The 20,540-nt window shown below is 42.7% G+C and overlaps 1 protein-coding gene across 2 annotated transcripts in view; it reads right to left on the bottom strand.

Annotated features, from left to right (window-relative positions):
- Nucleotides 1–23: 23 nt before the first annotated feature.
- dnaaf9 (dynein axonemal assembly factor 9) overlaps nt 24–20,540 on the bottom strand; it is a 31,241-nt gene continuing 10,724 nt past the window's right edge. Inside the window, exons 22-38 of one of the 2 annotated variants that reach the window (XM_080784130.1) lie at nt 20,282–20,425; nt 19,952–20,037; nt 18,614–18,715; nt 17,742–17,859; nt 17,235–17,323; nt 16,923–17,057; nt 16,512–16,637; nt 13,124–13,161; nt 12,283–12,418; nt 10,868–10,954; nt 9,559–9,665; nt 9,091–9,165; nt 7,652–7,717; nt 7,446–7,588; nt 7,178–7,243; nt 6,552–6,645; nt 24–6,248 (exon numbers count right to left, since the gene is read on the bottom strand). In XM_080784130.1, coding sequence (XP_080640256.1) covers nt 6,142–6,248; nt 6,552–6,645; nt 7,178–7,243; nt 7,446–7,588; nt 7,652–7,717; nt 9,091–9,165; nt 9,559–9,665; nt 10,868–10,954; nt 12,283–12,418; nt 13,124–13,161; nt 16,512–16,637; nt 16,923–17,057; nt 17,235–17,323; nt 17,742–17,859; nt 18,614–18,715; nt 19,952–20,037; nt 20,282–20,425 — 1,719 coding nt within the window. In that variant the 3' untranslated portion in view covers nt 24–6,141. Of the gene's footprint in view, nt 6,249–6,551; nt 6,646–7,177; nt 7,244–7,445; nt 7,718–9,090; nt 9,166–9,558; nt 9,666–10,867; nt 10,955–12,282; nt 12,419–13,123; nt 13,162–16,511; nt 16,638–16,922; nt 17,058–17,234; nt 17,324–17,741; nt 17,860–18,613; nt 18,716–19,951; nt 20,038–20,281; nt 20,426–20,540 lie in introns of both variants that reach the window. The other variant, XM_080784129.1, reaches the window with a different exon arrangement.

Here is a 20,540-nt window from a genome sequence, read left to right as displayed (position 1 = left end):
AGACACTGATTAACCATATAAATATTTAATGGATTAATTGGTGCAATAAATACAACACTTAAGATTATAAAAGCATCAGTCACAGGAAAAAACAAAAGTTACAGTAGTTCCGTGTAGAACGCAATTGAATTTCGTTCAATGTCTGTAGACGTCACCCCTCAAAACAAAATGTGTAAGTTATTTTTGGCACTTAAAAAATCTTTTCCCATTTATTTTTTAGCATAACAGAGAGCCAACGTATTTACTCTTTGTTTCTGAGAGGGGAGAATAAACTCCTGCTTATTTTTCTTCCCCGGATCAAATTCTTCCATTGTGACATTATAAGCACCTGCCGACATGAATCGATGCAGCTCTGAATTAAAATAATATCCCTTTTTTCTGTATTATACTGTGTGGTCAACTTTTATACAGCCAATTGACCCTACCCACCTTCCCTCCCCACATCTTCTGCTACAACATTTTGAGTTTGATAGAGTGAATTTGCCATCTCAGTCATGGGAATATAACTTGTACCTGAGTAAATTAAATCTCACTGTCTGTGAGGTCTATTGGGGTGAGAGTAGCTTGCGTTTCCCTTATAACCTCTTCATGACGGAATGGGCCCAAACACTTAGTATCAAGGGTAGCCTGAGGCCTGTATTTGGTTGGTTAAAAAAAAACTAATCTTTAGGCATCCCTCCACTACTCCTTTTACAAGCATAGAAACAGAATGAAAAATATTCATTTCATCAAAAAGTGCATACATTCCAAATTTTCTGACCCTTGTGAAATGCAGGAGCCAATTTTCAAAAATGGAAATAAACAAAAACAAAATCTCCCATATATGAGAACTTCACCCTTTTTCTCCCCCACGTACAAAATCTATTTAACACCAAACTTTGTTTTTGTCCTATAACTTCAGCTACAAAAACCACTATTCTTCATACGGGATGAAGACAATAGGGTGCTTAGTCTGTGTTGCCAGAGAGCTGAATAGGAGATACAAGAGAGAGACTGACTTATGGAGGGCTCCCTGGGGACCCCCATGTGCAAAATAAGTAGGGGTCACCCAACTTTAGCCACAAACTCAATAATTATTTCACATCAGTCCCCAAACCAGTCATACAAGGACAATGGCTTCCGTTCCTGGCATTGTTTCTTTTGGTCTCTTTATTAAGTAAGTTACCTGAATCATCTTGAGCCCTCCATTGGTCCTCCCGATTTAACCTAGCCTACTTTTCTCTCTGGCTGTAGTAGAACACATTGCTTTTAAAGACAACGATTCTGTGGGTTCCTTTCACCAACACTGTTAAGGATTTCTTGTCGGGTGGCTAAAACCACGGCGACACGAACAAGCTTTGAACGCAGTTTCTCTGTAGGTATTTCTGCTTTTCTTAGCCGTGGCCAAGGCACTGCTGGATCAGAGAAACCTGACTACGTCTCGGAACCAATTCGATTCTCTTATTTCTTGATTCTTAAAAAATAAAATAAAATAAAAAAAGCTTTTTGCTTCATTATATTTTGTGCGAGAAAGAGTGAAGATTTGATTCTTCTGCATTTCATATGCTCGATTCACAGTCGTTACAAAAATATTATGTGTCGTATCGAGGTAAATTCTCAAATTCTTTTACCAGATATGTAAAATATAGTTAATTATTTTCTTTCTGTTGTACCAGTTTGGTGAAAGGCAAATCTCAGAATATATATATACAGTACATGTTATCATCTTCACATGAAATCTGAACACATGCAACATAGTGTAGCTGCAGTAGTAAGTAGTACTGTAGTAACATATACAGTACCGGTGTAGTACTGTAGTAGCATATACAGTACCGGTGTAGTACTGTAGTAACATATACAGTACTGGTGTAGTACTGTAGTAGCATATACAGTACTGGTGTAGTACTGTAGTAACATATACAGTACTGGTGTGTGCAGCTATAATGTTAGAGCTGAATATCACAAACACCTCACATGACCTTCCTGAGCCTTTAAGGACTGCTTTATATGAACCTATGGATCAGTTCCATACTGCAACATGTAGAATAGGTCCCATTATGGTACCATCAGCTATTTGACAGTCAGTAGAGACTGGTCTTTGTCCCATAGATATGGTACCATCAGCTATTTGACAGTCAGTAGAGACTGGTCTTTGTCCCATAGATATGGTACCATCAGCTATTTGACAGTCAGTAGAGACTGGTCTTTGTCCCATAGATATGGTACCATCAGCTATTTGACAGTCAGTAGAGACTGGTCTTTGTCCCATAGATATGGTACCATCAGCTATTTGACAGTCAGTAGAGACTGGTCTTTGTCCCATAGATATGGTACCATCAGCTATTTGACTGTCAGTAGAGACTGGTCTCTGTCCCATAGATATGGTACCAACAGCTATTTGACTGTCAGTAGAGACTGGTCTCTGTCCCATAGATATGGTACCATCAGTAGAGACTGGTCTCTGTGGGATTACGTAACAGCAGAACGAGAGCAACTGTTCCTCGAAACACCCGACAGTGAAGAACTTTTCTCCAAAGCTTCTAGATATTTTGGTGAAAACAAAAGGAATGTGTAATTTTATCCACAGAGGCTGCTAGCATTTTAAAAGCACCACAGGTTGGTTTAATATGTTTGGGCTTGTGCAGTCATTTAGTGACAGTACATGTCACTGAGATACACACAGAGATAGTGGTAAAATACCTCATATTCATTTAATTAGTAAATGAATCAATATTAATATGCTGCAGCATCTCCAGATTCTTTTTTTGGGAAAGAACATATTCACTTTAAGTCTCCTTCATGTACTGTGGCCTTAAAAGGCACTCAAAACTCAAGTCTACAACAGCACAGAACCCAACATACCGAGAGACGGGAATTTAGCAGCATATTTGTAGATTCAGTGAGTCCTTAAAGAGTTCTAAGAGGATACTGTAAGTCATGAACACTATCTATATAAAAGAGCACAAGATACATACAATTGCACTTCTGCTATAGAGTGAAGGAGGATTGTGTGTGAGAGAGGTTAACCACCTTAACCCTTTGGGCATGTCATTATAGCCAAAAATCGTTCAATTTTCTTTTTGTAGCACATCTACAAGCTCACAGCGTGTGTAAATCAACACACGTGTCGATTATATTTTCCAATCATTTCGAAAAAAGGGCAATGAGTTTGAAGGTGAAGCGTTTCCACTCCAGTAACCTCTTTCTTTTTATGCTGGATATTACATGCCAGGATAATACATATTACAGGCATACTTCATTGCTATGTTAGTTGCTAGTTTCTATGCACTGTTATTTTTTTAAAGACTGTGGGACATCTAGCATTGGACGGTATGTCTTAGTTGGACCAGCATAGGCTCTACTGCTAGGATAGAAGGGGCCAGCAGTGGCTGCATGTTAAGGTTTCAGAATGGCTGAAACGCTTAGAGATACACTTGCAGGATACAACAATATACACTTGCAGGATACAACAATAGCTGGTATACTAAATGATCTTTATGTCTGAAAGCATTGGAAAGCTGTAAGGTCTTAATTACCATTCTACTGTGTGTCAAATTTGGAGACAGCCACATATGTGGGCCAGATTTGTTTCAACAAGCTAGAAAGACTCAGTTGAGATGGCAGAGAAGTGTACACTGTACACCCGTTGACATTTCCTCCCCACTTACCCCTGCCTCTCTGTGTATCTATACTAGCTTTAGTATGGACTCCTATTCTTTTCCTTACTTTCTCAGCTGACCCGATTCAAATCTTTGGGCACTCAGAAGTGAGTACTAAGCCATTTTGTCTTTTTTTTGGCATGTCTACAAAAGGCCAATATAATAAACAGTACTATTATAGTAGCAGCAAAATCATATACGCATTTCCTCATGTGCTCAACTTTGCCTTTAACACGATCAGTTCACTGAAGGCAAAGTCAATGCCATTTTAATGTATCTACTGCCCTATGTTAATGATCACACTGCTGACCCCTATGAGTGGATAACAGCCATTAAGACTATTGGATGAGGACAGGGTTCCTACACATGTCAAATTGACACAGATCTGAAATAATCTGATTACTGTACGACATATACCATTATGTAACTGGGTCACATGACCAAATTCCAAAAAGACCAACTGGACCATATCAATGTGCATCTGAGGATACTGTTGTTTTGTAGTTGGTTTTTACATCAACCATAACCAGTACCAACATTTGTCAAATGATAGTAGGTTAAATGTATAGTATAATGTATGTATGAGAGATAAACAATACTTTCCCCCATACATTTTGGTTTTACGTACATTATCTGTTAACACTTGTGTGTAGGAACCCTATGGATAAGAGGAAGACATGCATAGACAGTAAGAATCCAAGCTTACTGTGTGGTGTGACTGACTCTACTGATAATCAGGGACAAAGAGCACACAGGGGCATATCTACTCTATCTATCTGAGAAGAGACGTTAAGTCTTATTCTCCACAACTTCACAACACTAACACAAAGTCTTACCTTAACCTTTCCTCTAATAACCTGACCCCTTATTTCCTCCAATGCCCTGGACCATAGTGTTGTCCACCGTTAACGTAGCCAGGAATGGACCAACCATATTTTGTGTTCAGTCGCCACTATTCCCAAATCCTTTCCCCAAACCCGATAAAAACCACTGTCGCACAAATTAGGAATGTTCAAAGGAAAACAGATCAATGTATTAACATCACATGGTGCTTAACCGTGAGATGAGAGATCCACACCTGAGCCCAGTAAATTGGCATTAGTAACTGTGTCTGACTCTCTTTCTACCTACACAGTAATTTCATTGGATATATTAACATGGACTTGTTTAGTGTGTAGCAGCAATGCAAGCTGGAGGTGATGGTCATGATTCCTGCTGTTGCTAAGAGCTTATTGCAGCCGCTCTCGGAAGATTAGATTTTAAGCTAAAAATGGAAACATTATAACCACTTAAACCCCAGACTTAGTTGACCGGAGTCCCCCAGGGCTCTATAATGGGCACCCTCTTATTTTTGCACGAGACTAAATATATCTTCATCTAAAAAAATAGCCGAACTACATGCTCACAACGCTGTGGCGTATTGTGAGCTTGTAGATCTGCTATTTGGGCCGAATGTTCAGGGCACTAAAAACAAACTCAGCCCTTGGTACAGTCAGGAATGTGTAGCATTGAAAACGAGGCAGGTTGTCTACCCAGGGCCTGCACATTTTGGAAGGCAGTTATAGACAATTGGAATGATGGGAGACAATAATGTGCTTTACAGGTTCCCTGTGAGTCAACATGTCTCACGCTTGATTCTGTACAAGACTGCCTCCACTCACTGCATGAAAACGGCAGCTCTTCCCTGAGGGGGAGATGAAGTCCTGCTTTATTGCACTGAGTCGTTAGATTCACTTTAGACTTTAGACTTAAAATAAAGCGCGAGGGGCTGGCTGTATCTCTGTGTGATTGATGGCATCATTCATCAAGCCTGCGCTCGGGCCAACAGAGTCGGCCAATATTTACAGCTCCGTGGCCAAGTGCTCGCTCTGCCTCGGAGTGGCACACAGACAAGCTAACAGGTGGGCCATGGATTGGGTGACAACAGAACCGGGAGCGCTTCTTGAGAAACCCCACCAGGGAGAAGCCTACCAGAATCACACGGCTGCCCACGCCCGGACAGAAATAGAGGCCTTAATTGGACGGCTATGATAAACAGAAATGCACAGACTGTATGTAGAGAGAGGGTGGGGGGGGCAGGAAATTCCCTGTAAATGTGAGGCTAGGCAGCCGGATCAGACCACTTTACAAACAGCATGTTTGAGATCTACTTTATAACTGAACTTTTATGGCAGTCAGGTGAGGAGCGCTCATCTTTTGATCAACATGTCACCTAATCGTACTCGCAATCACATTGGTCGAGCAGCTACAGCGCTTTTCCGGCGGCCAATTAGCTAGCGGACGTGCCAGTGGTAGGTGCAGAAACAAGATGTTACATCACGATCATGCAACATTTTTCTGGTCCTAGAAAGTGGATGGATTTCAAGTGACCCTTTTCTCCAGTCACTGTATTGTAGAATGGCAGTAACCCCTCCCACCCTCCCAACACTGCCACAGTGGTTCCCTTAAGTTAAGACGTAAGACAGACAGATGGATGGAGAGCACATACAGTACGGACTGGGACTCATGGATCAAACAGGTCTGGTTGGCTCTGCAGGTCCAGCTGGTGGTTGAACAACTCAATCTCCTTGTTGGCCTCAGCGAGGTACTCTCTGATGAAGTTATCCATGTCTGTAGCAGTAGTGATGTAAGGTGAACAACAAAGTGTATTAAAACAGCAATACACCGCAAAATACACATCCAGGAATTTGAAGCCTCTGTGATAACTGAAGCCATTATTGGTCTTCTTTAACGCTTGCCAATCAAATCCCCATGACCTTTCAATGGCCATCAAATCCGACATTAATGGACTGCGTGCTTAGATGAAACAAAAATAGCATTCTGACTCATGCCCATGACATTTAAAAAATAAAAAGGTTTCAACCCCGGAAAACACCTTTCTTTTCATGACTGTATTAAATCTGAAGAGGATACAGGGATGGTAGTGACATTTCTTTCCAAAGATGTCAACGTACTGGTAGCCATTATAGAAGTAGCCTTGTGGGAGAGGCTCCAGGTGTCTGGTCACCTGAGCAGAAAGAAACACAATGAATATTTATCCAAAGTAAGCATAAAAAACAAAACAAAAACAATGAGCATTTCAATTAAGCAAGATGTGCAACAAGTGCAAAACAAAGCGTCTTTCTCTTCGTCCCATTGTGTTTCTTGGTGCACCTGCACCACTGGCACCAGGGTGTTGTTAGGCTATCAGTGCTGAATGACTAAAAGAAAACTGTAGTTTTTGGTCTTGATTTTGTGTATACATGCATGATTTTCTTCATTATTTAATTTTGAGTTGTAGTGTTCACTGCTTACTGCTTTGGAAGCCAGTCTATAGTGGCAGTATCAGCAGTTCAGCATTGATGACTCCCAATTGGACAAGTGAATTGGACAGGTGCTAACCACTCTATTGCTCTATTTAGTTTAATAAAAGAACATTGACTTTGGATGTCTTGCCTCTGTGTGGTTTTGCGTGATGTCTCCCAAGTGTGGTCTCTTACTAGAACTGAACTTTACTATCACACTACTGTGTCAGTGTGTCATGACAAGAGAGAACTCACGTGAATATGGTTGATTTCCTGTGTTGAGAGAGTGTGTTTAGCCTTCTTAGGCTTCTTGGATTCCCTCTGTAAGCACCAAACACAAAACAGCACTGTGATCAAAGAATACATTATTAAGATTTGCCTAGGTGTCACTAGATGTTTTGTGTCCTGGCCGTTTACTGTATAGGAACGCTTAGGGATGGGGATCAGTTGAAAGCCTACTGTGCATCTGTAGTGCACAGAAAACCCTTCTGCGGTAACTTGACTTGACTGTATGTCCATTTACCTGCTTCACACACAGTCTGAGCCAGTCCTTCAGTCCATTCTGGGTGAGTCCTACACCGCCAAACACCAGGAAGCAGGGAGTGGTGGCCTCGTGGGGACTGTGGGCCGGGACGTTGGTGCCATCCTCCGGGACGTTGGTGCCATCCTCCGGGACGTTGGTGCCATCCTCCGGGACGTTGGTGCCATGCTCCGGGACGTTGGTGCCATGCTCCGGGACCATGTTCAGGGTTCCGCTCATCGTGTTGTAACTCACCTCCATCATCCTTTCTGAGTCTGGAGTGTCCAGAGACGGAAGGAAGGCATCACAATCATGTTTGATGCATGTAGAGTCTCTCTACGCTGCGTAGAATGCTTACTTTACTAATGGCGGCTTTGTATGGAAAGAAGGGCATGCTGAGGTGCAGTGTTAATGCTCAAATATCTACGGAATCCCCCTGTCCCAAAAATGGCCACAGCACTGATGTGAAGTGTGTCACAAAACAACATAAGGCATGTGCCAAATGCATCCCAAATCAATGTGATTAACATACGCACAGGAAACCAGTGCTAAATAAACAGAAGAACTAAAACAGAAGGAGCTGATGTAAATAAAATGCTAAAAACAACTGAAATCCACTAGACACTAAGGGAATGTACAAACTCAACCAATCAGAATCACTCGCCTCATACTTCTCTGCACAACGCATACTTCTCTGCACAACGCATTCTTCTCTGCACAACGCATACTTCTCTGCACAACGCATTCTTCTCTGCACAACGCATACTTCTCTGCACAACGCATTCTTCTCTGCACAACGCATACTTCTCTGCACAACGCATTCTTCTCTGCACAACGCATACTTCTCTGCACAACGCATACTTCTCTGCACAACGCATTCTTCTCTGCACAACGCATACTTCTCTGCACAACGCATACTTCTCTTGCACAACGCATACTTCTCTGCATAACGCATACTTCTCTGCATACTTCTCTTGCACAACGCATACTTCTCTGCACAACGCATACTTCTCTGCACAACGCATACTTCTCTGCATACTTCTCTGCACAACGCATACTTCTCTGCACAACGCATACTTCTCTGCATACTTCTCTGCACAACGCATACTTCTTTGCATACTTCTCTGCACAACGCATACTTCTCTGCACAACGCATACTTCTCTTGCATAACGCATACCTCTCTTGCACAACTGTCCTCAATCATAATGCACACCTCTCTACACAGCTCATGCAACAGTGCTACTATAGACTATAGTCTATAGAGTAGACTATAGTCTATATACACATGAATGTCAAATCAACAGGGAGTGAAACATCAAGACTGGTGAAGCTAAAGGCTAAACACTAGACTGAAAACAATGATGATGTCAGAGCAAAGCACTCAAGCAAAGTTCCTACCGTCAGTCGCTTCTTGCTTGCCTCGAGGGCAAGCCATTCTCTAATCATTCCCAAAATAACTGGGAAATGCAAATGAAGGTCAAATATTTACCAGTGAAAAAAACACATCACGTTAAAGTCTTAACACACACACTTGAACTTGAAGACCTGTTGACCTAACAGGGTAATTATTTATGTTAATAGGTTATCATTCAGTAAATGTGTAAAATCCGTAGTACGTCAATAATTATAAAGAAGCATAACTCCTACCAGAAAACCTGACTTTCCCCCAGATGTTGTACATGTTTCCTCTGAACGGGTTGGTCCTCAGTGATGACTTCAGCGCTAGGGTAGAAAGGACAGGTACAAGTACAGAAATACGGTAGCAATAAGATCACATGGTTTAGTTTTCAAATCCTTAATTTAAACTGTGTTTACGTAAACAGGGTAACGTAATCCCAAAGTGACCCAGTGTGACCCAGTCTTTTAACACCAACCGCTGACAATTAGTTTCCGACCACAATCCTCTCCATATTTGGAAGAGAGATGAAGCTTATGTAATCATTTGTCACACCCTGCCAGATCATATCTTGGCTTCTGTTCTGTCAAGTGTGGGGGTCTGTGTGTGGTGAACAGGATTTTGTGCATCAATGTGCATGTTTGAGAGTGTATGGGCTTGCACGCGTGTGTGCGCGCAAGCACGTATGTGGTAGTGGGGGGGCTATTTTTCCATCTCACCTTTGAAGCGGGTGACAAACAGGGGCCTCTCTAGGGGGCGGCTGAACGTCACAAAGTGCTGGCCGAGGACAAGTGACCCTGAGCCACAGGAGAAAGTACCCTTGCACCTGAAACACAACACACACACACACACACACACACACACACACACACACACACACACACACACACACACACACACACACACACACACACACACATGGTACTGACAGCGAGGGGCATTAACACAGGCCAGCAGCCAAATGCTGCTGGGGTTGGTTTAGAACTGCCTGGCAGGTTGAGCTTGATTACTTTGGCATCCTTGTATCATTTGGGAAGGGCGGCAGAGTGGGTTTTGTTGCATGTACGGTATGTTAAAAGCTGGCTGGCAAACTGGTCAGTTCAACAGTCACCATGGCTAGTGGATAATAAGGTCTGAGCATGTATGGGTCACAACCACTCTCTCACGCACGCACGCACGCTCATCAAAAGAATCAACAGCACTGCAGCTGAAAACGATCAAATCATAGCGGCTGAGGCCAGAAACCAGGCGTATATGATCAGGGCAGAGCCTTTTTAGCAGTGCTTCAAATTAGGCGGACCACTGAGGCATGGGGTGTGGATAGATTTACTCCAGAGGCAAGGAGGGAGGGTCTGGGCCCGCTCTCTCTCTCTGTGTGTACATGGCAACTGCACAGCCAACAGCTTGTTACTGCATGTCTGGGAGGCAGCTGGTGATAGAACAGAAGATGCCCTGTGGGGCTTTACAGCAATCAGGAACCAATACCATCCCTTCTCCGACCACTGTAGCTCCACATAAATTAAACCAGAGGAATGGGAATGGAGATGCATGGTGGTGGTGGTGGTGGTGGTGGGAGTGTGACGCATGCTGAGCCAAGAGATAAACACAGATCATGATCTGTCCACTGGTGGCCAAAAGGTTATAGTGTGAACTCTGATGAGGGGTTAGATGGATAGATGGGGGGGGGGGGCAGTTCCAAGTAATTCTTTGTTAGTGAGGCTCCATCAGAACAACAACACTTGTGGCTCCTAAGAAGTACAAATACTGGCCTGTATGTACAGTACAGTAAGGAGTACCATTCTCTCTCTCTCTCTCTCTCCCTCAACAACTTGCCCTCGAGCACAGCTTTTATCTTTTATCTCCCAAATGTTGCATGTTGCACGGCAACTGCTCAGTTCTACAGAGTGGAGGCTAAGTATCAATGTGTGTAGCTATGTGACTTTGAAGTATAGCATTGCTGTGAAATAGAATCTGCTGTCAGTCAGCGTCCCTCCGGGGTATGAGAAAACATGACGCGGAGTCTCTTACCATCCCGGGTAGAGGAGGTAACGCGCTCTCAGCATCTGAGGCTCATTGAAGCTGCTGTCTGATAAGATCTGCTTCACGTCTTCATTCCTAATGAAAAAATACACAACAAGAAGGGACTTTAATATAACGCCACTGTCGGGCGCAAACCTTGTTTGTCCAAAACCCTTTACTTTTCAGGAAAGAGCACTTTCCGTACCAATGGATCCAATGTATCTGAAATCACAATCTCTTGTTTCATTGACAAAAAAAGAATCTAAAAACCCCACAGTCAGACTTCAGAATACTGGCATCCCTATGTTGGGCATATTATCATTATAAGCAAAAATGTTTGCTACAACACCATATACTATAACCAGTAAGACGCCCTGAGGTCACGCGCGCGCATCCGCCTGGGTGACGGCACTGGCAGACTACTGTGCGAGTGCTGGCGCTTTGGCATGGGGGGGGGGGTCAGATCAACATAGGGAATGAATTATGTAATGGCCATATATGGAGCGTGTCTTGAGTGTACAGGGTTTGATGATGTCAGATCAACATAGAATGTCAGAATGGGTCTGCTCCATATATGGAGATCTAAGGGTGGCAGTCGGGGCAGTGTCTTGAGTGTACAGGGTTTGATGATGTCAGATCAACATAGAATGTCAGAATGGGTCTGCTCCATATATGGAGATCTAAGGGTGGCAGTCGGGGCAGTGTCTTGAGTGTACAGGGTTTGATGAGGGCCCAGGTAGGGCCGGGCCTTGATTTTCGGGCCTGTTGAGAACTCTAGTTTTCGCCGGGTGCCGGGCGCGGCTGCACTAATAACTTTGGGGCAGGCCCGGCTAGAGTTCGAATGGTCAGGTATCAGTCAAAAGGGAGACATCAAAGAGGAAGGATGGGTGGGGTACGATCAACATATGGAATGTCAGAACAGGTCAAACGTATGTAGATGTGTGCCTGTGCATGTATGCTTCTTCAGAGTGTAATGTCACTTATTTTGCTTTTACACTTAAAAAAGATTAACCGAGAGAAAATTAACATGTTTTATAATATGAAACAAAATTCCTGTAAATGACCTAATAATGGCAATAAACAAGTAAAAAAAAAAGAACAGGTCAGCTCCATATATGGAGATCTAAGGGTTTGAGGTCAGATGTAGAGTTGCTGGCCGGCTCCATATATGCAGATCTAGGTGATGATCCAGTCTTCTCCATGTATGGCTATCCAGGGTCAGTGTCGTGATCTTCATATATGGAGACAGCCATATATGGAGGCTGTGACGTATCACGAGGCGTGATGTCACGAGGCGTGACCATATATGGGGGCGTGACCAACCGCCCGGCCAACTAACGGGAAATGGAGGTTTTCATAGTAAACTGCGACTTACGGTTGCAATAATAGGGTATTAACTTGTGAAGAAAAGAAAGAAAAATAACCTGGTGACAGCTCCTTTCTCTGCCAGGATGAAGGCAGCAATGGGATTGGAGGAGCGAATCAGCTGTTGAAGATGTTGCATGACAGGGTGTTTCTGGGAGTCTGTCAGCCCCGTCCACACCACTGCACTCACAATACCTGAGACACAGACAGTAGAAAAGAAAGAATAGGAATTTATGTACACACTGACTGTACACTGTATACGGAAAAAAAAAAGGTAAAAGCATACGCACCAAAAAGAAAAGCCATTAATTAATTAATAATAATTACTGATCTATATTTATGTACAATATATGGCCAAAGCTGTGAATAGTGTTAGACAATAACATGTAATGACAGTGGTATGGTACTTTAAGACTGCAGTCCTCTCCATATTTAGAGGGCACGTCATCCATGGAAATAAAAATAGAGTCTGCACACTGTTATCAGCTCCCACTGTTTATCACAGATCAGCATTTGTTTTGACCCCCCTCCCCAGTCATCCATAAAGCCTTTAAAATCTTTTGAACAATATGGTGGTTTGATTGACTCCGTGGCAGCCGCGGTGCTCTACAGAAGTGAGAAACGTTTACCACCACTGCTAGTGCCATCACTGGCACATTAAAATAAACTCACTCCTTTTTCACACGCAAAGAAGTGTCACCCAGATGCTCGTTGAGTTGATGTTACAATTTGTGTTCGATTGTCCTGAGGAAATAGTTTTTTAACACTGCAACCTGCGTTAGTGTAACAAGTTAACAACTGGGCCAAAACGTAGACAGAGGCGTTTTAAATCGCCTCGAAGCACTGCTGATAAATAAAATAACAGGGGATTGCATAGTAAAGCTTTGTAATAAAACTTACCGTGGCTACATTGCTCTAACAGCTTGGGAAAGCCAAACCTGGAAAGAAGAGGAGAATGTGTATTGTGTTACTCATATAGTACATGGGTGTCACAACTGTCACATACACCAAGACCATGTTTCAATATTACTTGGCTTAGGAGCACTTTTTTGATTTGAAATCTGATCCCGTGCGGCGAGCCATTGTATCAACACTAACAATAACTCTGTTTATGACTCACTCAGGGGGTGCTTGGCTAAAGTTGTGCAGCGATCAACAGTCTAATTCTATGCTATGGTCAGGTAACGCTGTTATGCCTCTGGAGGCGCCATTGCTCATAGACATAGGAAGACACTGTACCGGCGATTGGCAACTGACCAAGCTAAAAGCTTTTCTATAATTTCATTTCAGCTTAATGTAATTTATTCTGGGTCTCCTAATCGATCCATGTTATATTCCCCACTTTTTCTGAACCGCCTGCACTGACTGATCAGCCAAAACCAGTACCTGCTAGCGCTAGCATGAAGGGCCTCCGCCTGCACGCATCAGTGACACACAAATACTGTACAGTATGTGTGTGTACTGTATATAAGTTCATTTCCACGCCCTTTTACACAGCTGAGAATGTGTGTACCACACACACTCGTACTCGCACAGCAGCATGTGGTGCCCACAAATGTGCGAGGACACGCGCACTGTACAAACAAAATGCAAATCCCAGAGCCCCTCAACCCGGTGCATTTGGGGAGGTATGGAAAGGTATTCATCTTTCCTGTCCTGATGTAATGAACTGTCTCTGTCCGTCAAAAAGCAACGGATCAGGACTGACTGATGAGCTCCGATGAGGAGAGAGCGGAATGGATTAGAAGTTAGGGTTGAGAGGAGGGTCAGCCCTGAGCCAATTAGCACCGTGGTCGGGGGGTCCCTCTCCCCACCCGACGTAATCAGCGGGCGAACAGACAGGGACAGGAGGCTTGTCAGAAGTCGCCTGGAATGGAAAAGTCAGCACTAAACCACATTACTAACTAAGACTGCTAGCTGCCTCTCCACAGCTGGGCCAGGCAGGCAGGGGGGATGTATGTAAAGGATTTCAATGCAAAATCCCTTTAATTTCCATTTTGGGAAAATGGCACTACTTGAAATAGACAGTCAGTGTTTCAAAACAGATGATTCCATCTTTGTAATACAGATATCTGTATTGTGGTCGGCGGTGGGGCGGTGGCTTAAAGATGGAGTGCCATGATTTTTTTCCAACCTAAAACATGATTATCAGTCTTATTGTTATAGGACGAATTTATTCAAAATAAAAGTGTACAGTATTTGTTAAAATGTCATTTTTATGTGGGCACCCCCACCAGTTAATTAAGTATGCCTGGTTTGCCTGGCGGGTGGTGATGGGTGGTGATCCACCTGAACTGAAGCCGCACCCATAGCTGTAGTTGTAGTTGTATGATATAGGGGGAGGGGTTAGGGGAGGGAGACTGATAATGCACTGTCAAGGGTTCAGCCTCCAGGAAGAAACCCTAAATACAAAGGGAATACATCATTGCACATAAAAATTACTCCAGGGTGTCTAATGAAGTACTGTCACCTCATAGACACACGAAAAACTGGAAAAATACAAAAATTGTGGCACTCCATCTTTAACCAGGCACAGGCACAGGCCAACATGCATCGAGCTCATTACGCAATACAGGACGATGCGACGAGGCATAAATTAGGCCTCAACTTCAGTAGTGATCCATAATTAGCCTAGTACATTTTGCTTTCATGTCAAATCTTTTTTCAATACTGTATACCGGTATAAATAATCAGCAAGCACTGGCTAGTAGAGGTGGTTGGGAAGCCCGACCCCCGAAATACCTGAGGATGGGCTCGGTCTCGGGTTCATTCTCAATAAGTGACAACCGGCCCGGTTCGGAATCGGTACCGATTGTCTCGGGGCTCTGACAGTGACCCAACGATTGGAAACTGAAAGCAAAGTGCAGACAAAATCTTGCCACAAGAATCGGATGGCACTAAATGATTGGAGCACTGCCATGTGTCGGCAGAGGTGAAACAAGGTTCAGGCAGTTATGTCAAAGATTGTTGATATTAATGTAACGGTTTAGTTAATGGTTCAAAATGGTAAAACAATCGAGTTGTTATTGTGTGTCGTTACCGGTATGCTCTGCAAAGCACAATACAATGCAATACAATGGAAAATCCAATCCGATTATAATGATAAACGAGAAACATATGGTCTGCAAGACTGCGAGAGAAAATGATGATTAGCTTTAGCAATGGCTAAGAAGAAGGATTACACACATCTAAAGAAAACTGGATTTCACCAACTGTCTGCATTGATTGACTGGGACCACGTTATGAGCAGGTGTGCTGCAAGCAGCAATCAGGGAGACTACGTTTAGGTAAGAAACACAAGTCTAATTAAATATTTAACGCTAGACAACTCTCAATAATAACCGTTCTAAACGGGTCGGGTCCGACAATTTCAGAAAATTAGCTTGGGTCAGTTCGGCTCTGGGTACAATTTCCACAGGTCCGTCATATTGGACCCGTGAAGACCTCTACTGGCTAGCTATGGTCGGCTGCGCAGTGGAAAAACCAGGCTCACTGACTAGAGTGGTATGCCCTTATTGTTTAGACCAGCCCAGTCAATCTGCCCCACTGAGAGGCTCTGAGAGTCTCCATCTTAAGCCTGTAACAAAAGGAGAGTGAGATTAAATGTGGGGACTGATCCTCTCTGTATGAAAAGGGAACCAGCCTTGGGTTTTAATAGCTGAAGTGTCATGTAGCCTTGGACTGGAAGCCTCCAGCATTTCAATGATCTACCAATATCATCACACCCTGAGGACATCTGGCACTCCCTCATCCTGCAGAATATACTGCTGCTCAAATAGTATTTGAAAATACTTTTTTAAATCACTTAAAGTCTATATACTTGGTTCCCTCTACACCAAATCTCTTGAGATGCATTATGGGCTTGTACTGTAGATCTGCTATTTTCAATGGATGTTTGCCTATTATGACATGCCCAGAATAAGGATGCTGGGGTTCATGTGGTTAAATCTTAGCACACATTTTAGACCAAATGTTTGGGTTTACCCCATAGGAAGAAACACTGAGCACCCGAAGGATTAGGGAGTGACAGTACAGAGTATTAGAAATGCAATTTTGTTATTCATAATTCATTCACTGACTAATATTCACCTGGTAATAGCTTAACTGTCCTGATGCGATAAGCCCTACATATCTGGTATTTAAAATAGACTTGACATAAGTATTACTTACTTACTGTCAGCTACTGCAGTGCTGTTCCTGGATGAGCTTTATAGTTAAATAACAAAGAGGAACCCAGCGATGCATTCATTATTCAGCATCCAGAAAAGGACAGCGAGAGAAATATTACCTGTGCTCCATACAGGAGGAGAGAGGGTCCACACAGGCCGTGACAGCTCCAATGGTGAAACAAGCCTGGACAACGGGGTCTGGATGGAACAACACAGCCTGGACCACGTCCAGAATATCTGTATATCTGTAGACAAACATGTGTGAGAGAAGGGAATCAGTAAATACACACAATCACATAACAGAAAAACCTACTTTCCTGTGTTGCTGTTTTTTTTTCTTCATTTATGTGACAGCCTGGCAGGCAGTGTTGTGACAGAAGAAGTGACAGAAAGATAACTCAAAAAACGAATAACATGTGCAACTAGAGATTCGGAGCTGGCTCCAACTGTTCTTTTTTTTCCTGTGCTGAAAAATGACATTGCGAGATCAGTGGGTCACTGAAGTTGACGTTGAATGGACCCTTCCTTACCCAGGAGTGAGCAGCATCAGTCTGGGCTTTCCCCCTGGACCTCGCTGGCTCTCCAGGAAGTTGGACAGAAAGTGCTGCAGGTGAGAGGCGGAGAAGCCATCGCAGCTGTCTGGACCAGGCTGGTATACCACCCACCTATGGCATGCAATTAATAATGAGAATAATGATAGTCCCTATTTTGGGCATGCCATTATAGTCAAATGTTTTCAGAAAATAGCAAAAACTGCTGATCTACAAGCTCATGATGTGTCGCATTGCCACGCGTGTTGAAAATAGGTCTTATGTTTTGAATACAAATGACTCGTCTCTTACCTGCCACCTTCCTTGTTCAACTGTACCAGATAGTTGCAGAGCCTGCTCTTGTGGTTTCCTGGCAGCCCAGAGACGATGGTGATGACAACCTGTTCAGAGAGTTCTGTCAATGATGTGTACTAGTGTAGTGAAGAGAACCATAATGTAACCCTGCAAGACTAGGATGGAAGTCTGCCATTTGTTTCATCCTGTGTCTCCTCCACATGGTCTACCTGTTGGCTTTTCTTTATGAAAACATACCAAGGGAGATGCACTGCCTACTCTACTTCCAAATACAGCCAGACGAAGCTAAATAGAAAGGCAGGAATCACTGGAACAACTCATTGTACCCTTTTGTCCCACAGCCAGGGCACAAATAGGATTAAGTAAGTCATATTGAACATAATCAAGTTTGTCACAAACAAACAAGAAAGTGAGAAAATGCTAAACTGCTTTGTAGAAACTGGCTAAATAAATAAATGCATTTCCCCTAGAGATGTTTCTGTGCCCTTCACCCAGTGAGCTCACCTTGTCTCCCTGGGCTGTCAGAGGGCTTTTCATCTCTGTGGAGGAGAACAGCGCCCCCAGATGGTCATTAAGAATGGGCTCCTGACCCACACTGCTCAGGGCAAAGTGCTGAAGGAACCTGGTGGAGTGGAAAGTAGTACACATGAATGAGAAACCAGCTGACAAGGAGTTTTACTTTGAGAAGGTATACAAATCGTCACTGTCGGGCAGAAACCTCATATATCTAAGTTTCAACTTTTTTTCTCATAACTTAATGCCCTACTTCATCATATGAGTGCCACACAAACTTAGCAAATCAGATCTACAAGCTCACAAGTTACAACGCAAATGTTTTTAAAATGATAATAAAGAAGGAACGGTCATGGACATACAAGGTTTCGGCCGACACAGGAACAAAATGCTACATGCGAAGAGGAATGTTTTAGTTCTGGGCACAAATCTTTAGCTCTCCTTCCCATCCAACACCTGCAATAGTCTTAAAATGTCTCTAATGAGGATACCCATTTCTTTATACATTTCTACGGATACTGAACCTGAATACAATTTACTATGATTGAAGGTAATATATGAACAGTGATATTGTAATGGTCCCCTATTTCTTAAGTGTATTGCCTGTAATTCTAAAAATAAAAGTCTCTGCACATCCCGAGTACTGGAGGTATAAACACATGCAATAGTTCTCACCTAAAGTACTTTTTTTTAACATGGAATAAAGTCTTGTGTTTTTCTATTCAAGGGAGCAATTTACAAGCAGAAGGACGCTAAATAGAAAGGAAACTGCTAGCTAAGAATTCCTTTGTAGAGTAGGTGGGCAGCTGTATCAGTGCATGTGGACCTAATACCTAAGATGTGGTAAGACAGTGTGTACTAACATGTCTTGCTCTGGTAGCTGGGAATAGGAGGTCTTTAGGCTGCCTCTGCGTTTGGCCACCGGAGGCCCCTGACTGTCATGCAGCTTCTGAAGACGCAAGTGCCTGAAGAAACAGAAGATACTTTATTAAAACGTTGTTCATATTGAGTATTTACTCTTCACATCTTAAACGAAAATCCTTCCATATACACTACAGCCCGACCATTGCCATATTCTTGGTTCCAATCCCAATTTTGGAATGTCCTAGCCAACCGATTGCGATTACTGATGTTTTGACTGACATTTTGTCAATGATTTCTATGCAATTTCAAAGTATAATTTATTTAATTTAAATTAAACTACGAAAGTTAACCCATTAAAACCAGAAAAAACATCTGTTATTTTATATTTTAGCTATAGCATTTACCAACTAAGCAATATACATTTTCCAGAAAACGTAAGATTTAGAACATTGGTTATATTATGCAGATATACAAGCTCACAGCGTGTCAGCATTGCACAAGCACTTGTACATCTACTATTCTTGAACATTTTAAAAAATCTTGAAAGTGTTTTGAAAAAAGTCTTAATGCTGTTCTCCTACTGCACTCTTGCACTCATTCGTGCATGCATGTAAACTGAAACTTGGCAGTAGCACCAGTAGCATAGCAAAATGCGGCTTTAATTATCAGTTAAAAGTGATGTATTTTGTCTGTTCATGAGGATGAGACCTTGGTAAACCTGACGTCACTCCCTTGCTCTCCCTTGCTCTCTCTTGCTCTCTCTCTCTCTCTCTCTCTCACTCACTCACACAAACGTGGCTGACGCAGATAGGTCTTTCAAGCATGGCGGAAGATGAAACAGACTCACAATTAGTAGTGTTAATCATTATCTGCATTTCAGTGTGATAATTATCAATATTTAAGGACTTACACTTTATGAATTTCCTGCATTTTAGTAGTTACAATGATTATGCTGTATTTTGTCATTTAGCATTTGATTTATTTTGGCATGTAGTCCATTTATATACATAAAAAGCATCTCTCTTCACATATTAAATAGTAGTCTCTCATAAATGGCTACGCTTGCACGCACACACACACACACACACACACACACACACACACACACACACACACACACACACACACACACACACACACACACACACACACACACACACACACACACACACACACACACACAGCTATTAAGGTCTTTGCTGTTGTCTGAGCAATGGGAATACATTTCTGCAGAGAACAGCTCAGACATGAAGCAGAGCACTCCTCCATGGGCATGCAGTAGTGTTGGGCACAGTAAGTGTTATCAGTGGCAGTTAAGTTAAGACTCTTAGTCTTACATGCTTTTCTGGTCCCAAGTCAATTGTTCTTGTTCCACAAGCTGCAGACTTAGTCCAGATTCACAGCTTTGCCACACTGACAACACCTGGAAGCAGAAATGAGTATCTTCTCACAACTTGAGCACAAGTGTCAATTTGGTTTCGATTTCTTAATTTGAAATATTTACATCTCCCCATTATCAAAGTATGACGTTCTTTGAAACATACTGTAAAAGTTAATTAACATACTTAAAAAGCATACCGGTATATATATTTGTTATATAGGCCAAACCAAAACTGGTTTATCATACTGTGTAACTTAATCCCAGAGATTAGGGTAAAAAGGCTTACTGTAGAGTAGAAAGCCTTGTGGCTCTTGGATTTGGGTTGAAGAGCAAAGACCAGGCACTGGTCAGGGCAGTGCAGAGGGAACGGGAGGTGAGAGAGCAGCCGGCTGTCATACTCCACAAACAAAGAGGTCACTGCACTGGAATCCTAGATGGTATCAACATATCACATGAACAAGTACAAGGGCAGTGAAATCATTGTTGTTGTTTACATGGAGGTCGACAAAAAGCTCATAGTCCTCATAACGTGATTAAAAATTATT

Source organism: Protomyctophum bolini (genome assembly GCF_963924005.1).
Source record: "Protomyctophum bolini genome assembly, chromosome: 15".
Taxonomy (NCBI): domain Eukaryota; kingdom Metazoa; phylum Chordata; class Actinopteri; order Myctophiformes; family Myctophidae; genus Protomyctophum; species Protomyctophum bolini.
This window is presented reverse-complemented; position numbering and strand designations above follow the sequence as displayed.